General features: G+C 47.9%; 1 protein-coding gene across 1 annotated transcript; it reads right to left on the reverse strand.

Moving 5' to 3' along the window:
• Positions 1–5,922: 5,922 nt before the first annotated feature.
• On the reverse strand, positions 5,923–8,387 carry LOC124668299. Its single transcript, XM_047205462.1, has 2 exons — positions 8,239–8,387; positions 5,923–6,215 (listed from the first exon to the last, which is right to left on the reverse strand). Exons 1-2 carry the CDS (start codon positions 8,370–8,372, stop codon positions 6,080–6,082), a joined length of 270 nt encoding a protein of 89 aa, XP_047061418.1. The 5' UTR covers positions 8,373–8,387; the 3' UTR covers positions 5,923–6,079.
• Between the last annotated feature and the right edge of the window lie 1,506 nt (positions 8,388–9,893).

A 9,893-nucleotide genomic window follows, 5' to 3' on the forward strand; every position in this document is an offset into this window, starting at 1 on the left:
TAATCCGCGCACCAACCTCCTTGCTTGCATCGTCTATAAATAGACGCGGTGGCACACTCCGTCATCCACTTCTACCATTTTCCATTACCGCCAAGCACCTCCAATTCCCAGTTCTTTTGAATCCCGTTGCAATGGTGATAAACCGTCATCATGGAGGCACGGTCGCAAACGGTTTCGCGCCGTGGAACATCATTGTCGACTAGGTGTGTGCCTTGTACCACCACAGGTACCTCGGGCGCGCCTCTCGACATTAGGCTTCCGTTGGGCTGGTGGCTGGAGGCCCAACGGCGGCGGCGGCGGGAAATAGTCGGAGCCACGGGCGTGGATGAGGCGGCTGAACATTTGTTCGGCAACCCCAATTTTCTAGAGGATGATGCAGTCGACTGCCGCGTTGTTGGCACGGCAAGACCAAGAGACCCCCGAGCGCCTCGAGGCGCAGCGCGTCGACGAGGACTATATGGAGATGCTCTGCTCGATATATCCACAGCATGTCGAGAAGTAGTGCCGAGCCTTTGAGCGCTATAATACGTGGAAGACCGATGGAGCCGGGGCCGGCCGGTGTGCCCGTCATCAACGTCTCCTCCGATAGCGACGACTCGGCGGAGAAAGTGATAGTAACACCGACATCAAATTTAGTTCAGATTTAGGTTAGTGTAGTTTATCCGAGTAGTTTAAGCTGTCTCAGTGTACTAGTTTGAGTCAAATTTGTATGGATTTATTTTAAATTGATATGAATTCCAGTTTAAAGATTTAATTATAAGGATTCTATAAAAACAGCTTTTCTTATAGTAGCAAATATACTCATCTAAAGGATAAGGGGCTGGATACTTCTCTAAATTTTGAGGAATGGGCTTGAGATGCTCTTAGAACCCTGAGATGCTCGCATTGCAGTGAACTGTTTATATGTATATATATGGCAAATGGTGTAGTTAGCGGTTAGTTTTTCACAATTTCGTAAGGCTTTATAGCTGCAGAGCTTGCCCTTCGTAGCTCACGCTTCTTATCTCAGAAACTGCGGTTTCCACTGCAAAAAAAAAACGAAAAAGGACTGTGATAATTAGTTGTCAATAGGGCATACGGCATTCGTTACGACATTAGCTAGGTGACTTCCTCACTTGCGGCCCAGATGAACTATGTTTGAATCAGGAAGTACAAACTGCTGTTTCCTAATCTATCCTCACAGCCAAGATTAGAGCATCTCTAATAGCCTTTGTATAATTGATTAGGATGAACCGGGACTCGGGAAAAAACGTTTCGTCCTGCCCGCTCCCGCGAGCGGCAGGGCGGAACCCTAATCTCCGCCTCGTCCCCACCCCTCCCTCCGCCTCCTCCCTCCCTCGCCGCCGCCGGAGGGCGTCTCCGGGCAAAGCCCCGGGGCGCCAGCGGCGGCAGGGCCCCCTCTCCCCCTCGGCTGGCGGTGGCGGCGCGGGCCGGCGCGGTCGGCAGGGGCGGCGTCTCTGCGCTGGAGGCGTCGGCGCCCGCCAGGTGCGAGGTCTGCGTGGTTCCGGCGGGATGGCGGCGCGGCTGGCTCCTGGCTGGCGCGTCCCGACGCCGGCGCGGCCGTGGCCAGGGGTGGCGGCGGCGGGCCTAGATCTGGGCCGGCGGGCCTAGGTCTGGGCCGGGCGTGGTCTGGCTCGGGCTAGGGCGTCCCGAAGGGTCCCGTCCAGGGGCAGCTGGGTGTTGCCCTGTGCCCCCGACGGCAGAGGAGGATGCGGGTCGAGGCCGTCGCTGGGGTTTTGGCCGGGCTGGCAGTGCTCATGCTTCCTCTGTTTTTCGATCTTGGTAGGGACCAAGATGCCATTTCTGGTTTGCTCCGGCCGGAGAATGGCGGGGTTTGGTGGTTGGGAGGGGGTGCTCCAATGGTGCGGTGGCGGTCGCCGTCACCGCCTTCCCGTTTCCCTCCGGCCACCCTTGACCACCGGGGGACGGTGTGTCTCGGTTTTGTGCCTGCAGGTCTGGTGTGGCACCACTGGACGTCTTGTCCTACAGGGACGCTTGAGAGCTCGATTGGATGTTTGCGAAAGCAATGCAAGGCGTTTGCCATTGCCGGCGACGACGACGTCCTTGGACGCCGTTAACCTTCTTGGAGGCGTGGCCATGACACTCATCTTGTCGCCGGTTGCCTCGCCCTCGGGTTTTGTCTCGCTACCCTAGTTACTAGCGATCCTCCGAGCTCCTCCTCGAAGCCCCTTTCGTTGAGGCCATGCGTCATGCAGTACCCGGCTTCATATAGACGGTGTGTCTCCCCTTTGCCCGGCCATTCCCGAGCCTAGGGTGGCTGCCTGTGGGTGCGTCGTGGCAGGAGGCATCCCGGTGTTCCTCAGCACTCGGTGGTTTGTCGTGATGGCATGCGCCGAGACTTAGGAGTTCTCTTGGGGTGGGTGCTGAAGCTCCCGCGAAAGCACCGCACAGCCTGGTCTCGTGCCGACAACGATGACGCTCGCGAGCGCCATTTTCCTTCCTGGAGGCGATGTCATGAAGTTTCCCCCTTCGAGCTCTGGAGGTTCGCCGGCTTCACTAGCGTAGTTAGCCAGCTCTCGGGGTGTTGGTGGTCCTCTGTTCGATATGCTGCTCAGTGTGCTAGTCCTGCATGGTTTCAGATCCGCGGAGTGGCGTCTCGGGGAGCCGCCGGTGTTTTGCTGAAGTCTTGGGCGTTCTCGGCGAACCTCGTAGTTTAGGGCCTAGCCCCGGTCCGCCTCGTTCCTTTGTTGTAGGCTTTAGCTCTTCACCACCTGGGCTTGTATCTCTAGCTGGTGTCCCCAGTTTTTCCTTTTTTCTTCTTTTTCTTTGCTGCGTGCTACCTTGTATTCCTGACCGGTTGATGGCTTTGTTAATTCAAAACTGGGCTCGTCGAGCCTTCTGTTTAAAAAAAAAAATTGATTAGGATTGTTAAAAACTACAAATATAGTAACTTGCTTTAAAATATTATTATTCCGACAACATTTGTATAGGTGGTCCCCCACACAAAGTTATAGCAAGCTCGCTATCCTTGCACCTCCACTTTGTATATATACAAAGTCTAAAAAAACTTGCTATATTTTCAAAACCTGCGTGGACCAACCAGCTGTGATGGACTATTTCGTCCGCGATCCTTACGCGCAGGCGTTGACCCGTGACCTCATCGCCGTCTTCTCCCGCCATGGAGGGCACACCCAACATCCCGCGCGTGTCCGCTGTACCCGCGCGTTCTCCACTGCCTACGCATGTTCTCCGTTGTCCCTGCGCGTCTGCCACCCCAGGTGGCAAGCCGAGGAGGCCACCGCGCGATCCTTTCGCACTGGCTCCGTCAAAGCCTCCAGCATGTGCCGCACGCGGTCGATTCCACCTCCATGGACATTATGGTTGGATTGACGACCACCGGCGCCAGAATCGGGGCGGATTGATCCGTCTCTTGGCCGCCAGTCTCGTTGCCATGCTCGCAGGAGGCTCATATTCATGGGGATGAAGACATAGGAGAAAAGAAAATGAAAAGTGATGACCATCTGACATGTAGGCCCTAATGTAGATTCGTTTTAGTCTCTAGTTTTAGGATTGCTATTATCCGAAAGCTACAAAAGTAGTGTGGATACTCTTTCTTTCCTTTCTATATACTTCCTATGATCCAGATTAATTGAACACAAGCTCACCCAAAACACACCCAGACACCACCCTAGAGAAGAGAACCCAAAAACACCATGGTAGTATAAGAATAGGCGTCGAGTGGCCATTGGCGTAATAGAATGAAGCAGCCTCTAAGGACACTTGCTTTTAGCCAGCTTTGAGGTTCCGAATAATGGCATAGATGGGATCATGGAAAGCATTACTATGCATACAAATTTCATGAGCAGTATACGATTAAATCATCTATATACAGATATATGAACATGTAGTTGGCGGTATGTGATGTTTCTTAAGCAGTGAACACCATCCTTCGTTGTTTCTTACCAGACATTCAACTACATCGTTGAACTTTAAAAGTGTAATTTTAACTGGATGTTTCCACTAGAATGATGTTTATGAACTTTTCATCATGGGACCTTCGACATAAATTGGAAGTAGAGAGACTCGTCGTCACCTTCAAGTGGGCAACTCAAATTCTGAATTTCGAAAGTTTCAGGCTAGTGTAAGTGCACTAGGATTGCTAGCCATATTGGCATATCTGTACACCACTGCATGCGTCGAAGTAAACCATGATTCGCATCATCCGGCCTAGAAGGTATAATCAGATTAGAAGTAGCACCCCAGCACAATGCGAGCAGCATATCATAAAATCAACCCCAGATCAACACAATTTAACAAGAAATTGAGTGATCGAGCCAAGACACAGCATCGATCGAATTACATACCCTGACGACCTGGGATGCATGAGCATTTGGTCAGAGAGACGGAGATGGTGATGGTGCAGCATGAGAGGAAATGGATGTGTCCTGACTCCCGAGTGTATGCCTCCATCAATGTCAATGTCAACTAGCGACAGCGCTACAGCTAAGGACCCGCTGCCATGGATGGGGCATGTCAAGGAGGGATGGGGATTCAGTGACTGGCTGTAGGCCACTGACGACGTAACTGGACTTCGTCTCAGCCGGACATTCTTCATCCAATGGTTCTAATCAGGTGATTCAAAAAATTTGTCAAATTTGTCTTTTTTGCTGCATCCAAAATATAAAGTATTTTTGATTGAAAAATTTTCGTACTTACAACATGATTCGTTGGCAATATGTAGAAAAATGTACATATTACCAACGAATCATGTTGTAAGTATGAAAAATTTTCAATCAAAAATACTTTATATTTTAGACGCAGGAAAAAAAAACAAATTTAACAAAAAATTTGAATCACTTGATTAGAGCCATTGGATGGAGAATGTCCGGCTGATGCTATGTCCAGTCACGCCGTGACTGGCCTACAGCCAGTCACTGAATCCCCATCCGTCAAGGAGTGCCCCCTCCACCGCAGAACGGCGTCTTGGCCAGAGAGCTGCCGCTAGTTGACATTGATGGAGGCAGGCATGGGGTACTGCTATTACTACAGCGCTGCTGGCACTTTGTGGCAGGTGTGTTCTCTCTGGTCCGGTGAGAAGCGAGTGTGTGTTTGGAGCATTGAACGAGAAAACTCTTCAGATCTATCTTAATTTTCAAAAACTAGCCTGTGCGAGAGGCGGTTCGAAGAGGCTGGGATATGGAACTCGGCAAACTGTGGATTATTTATCTGAGGTTTGAAGCAAGAATTAGATGGTGGTGGCTGCTTTTTCTGCTAGCAGGAAGAGGAAGATATATGCTCCCAACTATAGATTCCTTCCTTCCAGCCATTCTTTTTTTGATGTGATGATTGAACCTGATGCCTCTTGCCTGAGCAAAGAGAGAAAGCAAAGCAGAGGATGGAATTGGATACCCAAACAACCATAAGCTCCACAATTTTGAGCAACCAACGAAAAAACCAGCCATTCTTTTTTTGATGTGATGATTGAACCTGATGCATTGCCTGAGCAAAGCAAGAGCAAAGCAGAGGATGGAATTGGATACCCAAACAACATAAGCTCCACAATTTTGAGCAACCAACGAAAAAAACCAGCCATTCTTTTTTTGATGTGATGATTGAACCTGATGCATTGCCTGAGCAAAGCAAGTGCAAAGCAGAGGATGGAATTGGATACCCAAACAACATTCATCAAAATGCAAAACCTAAGACTGCTATAAGACCACTAAGAAAATAAGAAAAAAAATAGAACGATTAAATTACCGCTCCCAAATATTCAACTAACTGATTAGCTCAGCAGTTTGCAGCAGCCAGCAACAAAAACCAGTACCGAACAGAGCGAAACTATGGTGTCTGCCAAGGGAGGGCACATAATAACAGGGCCACAGATCTACGATCGGCGAGAGAGATCAACAGTAGGAGATAGGAGATGCTCATAACCACAATTGCCAGTACAAATTCCCTAAAACTAATCACGATTACACAGTTCTATGAAGAAGTCACTATCTTGCACGATCCATCACAGTTAATCCAAGCAATCAGGTAGGTTCAGCATGGGGCTAGAGATTAACTAGAGTGCACTTGCGAACAAAACTTCAGAGACATCGCACTAGCTATCTAGTAGCTAGTCGTCCTTGATCCTCTTGAGCAGCCTGGCAGCCCACAGGCGCAACCTTCTCTTCAGCGTGAAGCCCACCGCAACGCCCACCACGAAGCTGATGGCGCCGACCTTCGTGCAGGTAGACAGAGACACCACCCGGCTGCAGTACAAATCATCAATAAGCATCAACAGCGTGTTATAGGTTGTGAAAAAACTTCAGTTGCAGCATAAATGTAGAAAATATGACTAGAAAGTTGATGCCAGAGGTGGAAAGCAGAGCAGAATTCAACTCTTTAACACGGATGCATGAGTACATTGGCCTCTACAATGCCTCTGCTCCTTCCCCATATTCAACTGGATGTTTGAACTTTCAGTTGAATTGTTTCACATTGTTTTTGACTAGAGAATTTTGATAAAATTTCAAACTAGTGTGAATCAATAATTTCAAATCAGGAGTACAAATGTTCAGCCTCGAATTTTGTAAGAAAAAACCCAATATAAACCAAGCTTTTGCATAGGAAAGTAACTTTCAATCAACTAGGAGCCTCACAACAAGCAGATCATAGTTTCCACTATGATTAAAAAAAATGCTGAGTTAGTCCTACAGATGAGTGTGTGAGTTCCGAACATGGGACAGGTAAATTTTGCAGTAATCATGTATTATCTCTGTTCCGTAATATAGGACGTTTTGGTAGGCTACATTTTATATTAGGAACGGAGGTAGTAGTAGATAGGGGAGGCATGATCTAGCGTGAATCGGGAAAAGATCCTACAGATCCCAGAGATTTGTCATGAAAATGCCAAAGAGAAGTCACTGTTCTAAAATACACATTATACTGAATCAGTGGAGCTTTACCCATGTATTTTGTTTGTACATGTGTTGTATGGTTCCAACTTTAGCCTAGGAAGATCAACCAACTTCCAATCAACTACAAGCCTAATGAATTAATCAAACTTTGATTAGGATTAAAAAATAAAACTTCACACTAGGAAGATCAACCAACTTCCAATCAACTACAAGCCTAATGAATCAATCAAACTTCCAATTAGGATCCAAAATAATTCAACTATATCAGGTACCACAGATTTTGAGGTTGGGCGTGAGGCGGTGAGGGTAAAGGCATGGTGGGTACTGAAGCAGCCGACAAGACCTAGGGGTTCCTTTGGGGAGGCAACGGGAAAGTCAGAGACTACGACAGCAAATGTGGGATAGAGAAAGTTTCGCAAGAATCATGTCGCAAGCAGGGGTATCGTGATCAAGCATGAAACCAGGAGCTGCAATCATGTAATGTGTCATGGTTAAGGGTGTACCTGGCAACCGAATTGGCGAATATCTGTTATTTAAAGGTTCTGGGCTACATGTAAAATAATACAGAACACACACCCACCCCAGTACAATTCTTGTTCTCATACTTACGGCAAACCACTCGTTCAGATACAGAAAACCGTATAGCATAATGTGTAGCCAGAGAAATCATTGGCACCTAAGATACGCGGCATAAAATTAAGAGAAGCAAATTGTCGTTGTGCTACCATAGACGATTTACTGAAGCACTGAAGCTTTACCCCTGCCTAATCTAACCTTCATTACAGACTACATCGCTTCAGCTCGGTTCATCAAGCTTTCAGCTGTGGCGGAGAAACATGCAGCGCAAGTGTGCTATACGGAATTCCCTAAGCACTCATCGTCTACTGCTACCTTGTGCAGTATGAACAAATTAATCCCACAAACTGCTACTTCAAACGCTCGCAGCACAAGCAGCATACCGCGAAATCCGTGGCCCAAATCAGAGCAGTCTAGTGCAAGCGAGCTTGCTCAAACAGAGATTTGCGAGACAAAAATTTACAGAAGAAAACGAATTTGTTTGTGCTACCATATAGAATTTACTGAAGCTTTTACTTGCAAAATATTAGTTACAGACTAAATCGCTTTTAACTGCTTTAGTCAAGCTTTCAGCTCTGCTGACAGAGCTGGAGATTTCCCTAAGCGTTCTTACAAAGCACGACATAAACATCGCAATCCCAAACTACTAGCCGCAAGAATCGTAATAGGAGCAGCACGCCGCGGAACCCGCCCCAATCTGACCAAATCGAACCATCTACCGAACGAGCGAGCGAGGTCAAACAGAGTGCATCGGTGGAGTTATAGCAGGAGGAGGAGGGGAGGAGGAGGTCGAACATACCCTGCGGCCCGGGACACGAGGACCTGGTCGGGGAAGGCGGAGGTGCCGGAGTGAGACGAGGAAGAAGAGGAGGAGTTGGCGGCGTCCTGCGCCGCCTTCTGCAGCCACTCCACCGCCGACGAAGCGGAAGGCATCTCGGCGGATCCTGAGATCGCTGGGGTTTAGGGCCGAAGCTGTCGGGAGAGCAGATGAACTTTGTTTCTTGTGAATTTGGGGACGGGATGGTTTATAAGAGTGGGGATTTGTTTTCTTCTCTTTCTTTTCTTGGCGGAGAAGAAGATGAAGAAGAAGAGGGCCAGGACGGCACAGCGAAGGAAGAGTGGGCCAGACGTGGGCTTTTAGGTTTCTGCACAGTCCGTGTCGAATTTCTCTGGTTTAAACTCAGACATCCTCGATTTGGAATTCCTTAGTTTAAGAGTTTTATTACAAGATATAAATTTTATCATCCCTAAAAAATTGAAATAGCTACTGAGGTCTGAGGGGCGACTACGGTTCTCAGTCTACAGAAAGTTTTTTGCAAAGAGTCCACCCGATTTATTAATCACCATCAAAAATAGGTAATGAAAATTACAAATAGGCCTTTGGATCACCTAGCGAAGATTACAAGCATTGAAGAGAGCTGAAGGGGCGCCACCGTCCTCTCCCCTCCATCACCTGAGCCGGGCAGTAGAGCTTGTTATAGTAGATGGACGGGAAGTCGTCATGCTAAAACCCCGAAAGACCAACACAGGAGAGCAGCAACCAACGCCAAAGATGAGAACCGTAGATCGGAAGAACCAAACCTATGACCACACTGATGAACACGAAGACTGACCGAATCCCATGATATCCACCAAACATAAAACTCCACACGCTCTCCGTCAATGCTAGACGCACCACTGGAGCCAGGATAGGGCGGGGAGGACCTTATTATGCCATCAGGATGTAGCTGCCGCATCACCATCCCAAAGAAGACACTTCAAAACCTAAAATAGAAAACGAGAACCGTTCCACGGACGAGAGACCGAGGGCCGCCACACCTCCAAGGCCTAAAAGACCATCAGAAGCGAGGGTCGGCAGCTCAACCGGCGAAGGGCACAAGAACCCTAGCCACTGCCTACGGATCACGAGAACGTGCTATACTTGACCTCTCGTACTGTTTCGCTCTACTTTCAGCCTACAGAAAGTTGATGAATTTTTTTTATGCATAGATGTTGTTTCTAGAATATACGTTTTGACCGTTTATTTATACTGCTAGGTGAAATTCAAATATATAATGGTTTACATGCATGTATGCAAAATTCATGTATGCTACTTAGATGTTTCTCTGTCTAGCTCTGTGTTTTCTTCTAGCCATCACCCTAGCATGTTGTTGCTAGTAAATTTAATTTTATTAAGACATAAAATTCCATTTTTTTACTACGCTGATATTACAATTCAACGGCCTGCTGCTTTTAATTATATGGACCCTAGCATGTTTGAGGCTTGGGTTTTCTTCTTCAACTTCATCTCTTTTTTTTCTCTTTAAAAGATCTCTCTGTTCCGCACGACTCCCCTTCCTGCATGGCAAGCACATTATGTAGCCTCAATGTTCAGTGCCATGTGAGTGAACTCGCCACGGATCCCCCGTCCCCACGAGCCTAATGTTGGCAACCACGGCTTGGATCTGAAAGAGG

Source organism: Lolium rigidum, chromosome 6, assembly GCF_022539505.1.
Source record: "Lolium rigidum isolate FL_2022 chromosome 6, APGP_CSIRO_Lrig_0.1, whole genome shotgun sequence".
NCBI classification, from domain to species: domain Eukaryota; kingdom Viridiplantae; phylum Streptophyta; class Magnoliopsida; order Poales; family Poaceae; genus Lolium; species Lolium rigidum.

Bases quoted from the DNA above. Each gene is read 5' to 3' on its own strand.
- LOC124668299 (XM_047205462.1), bottom strand. From the start codon at position 8,372: ATGCCTTCCGCTTCGTCGGCGGTGGAGTGGCTGCAGAAGGCGGCGCAG. The intron at 6,216-8,238 runs GTATGTTCGACC...TTTGTACTGCAG, and splicing joins CTCGTGTCCCGGGCCGCAGG to CCGGGTGGTGTCTCTGTCTA.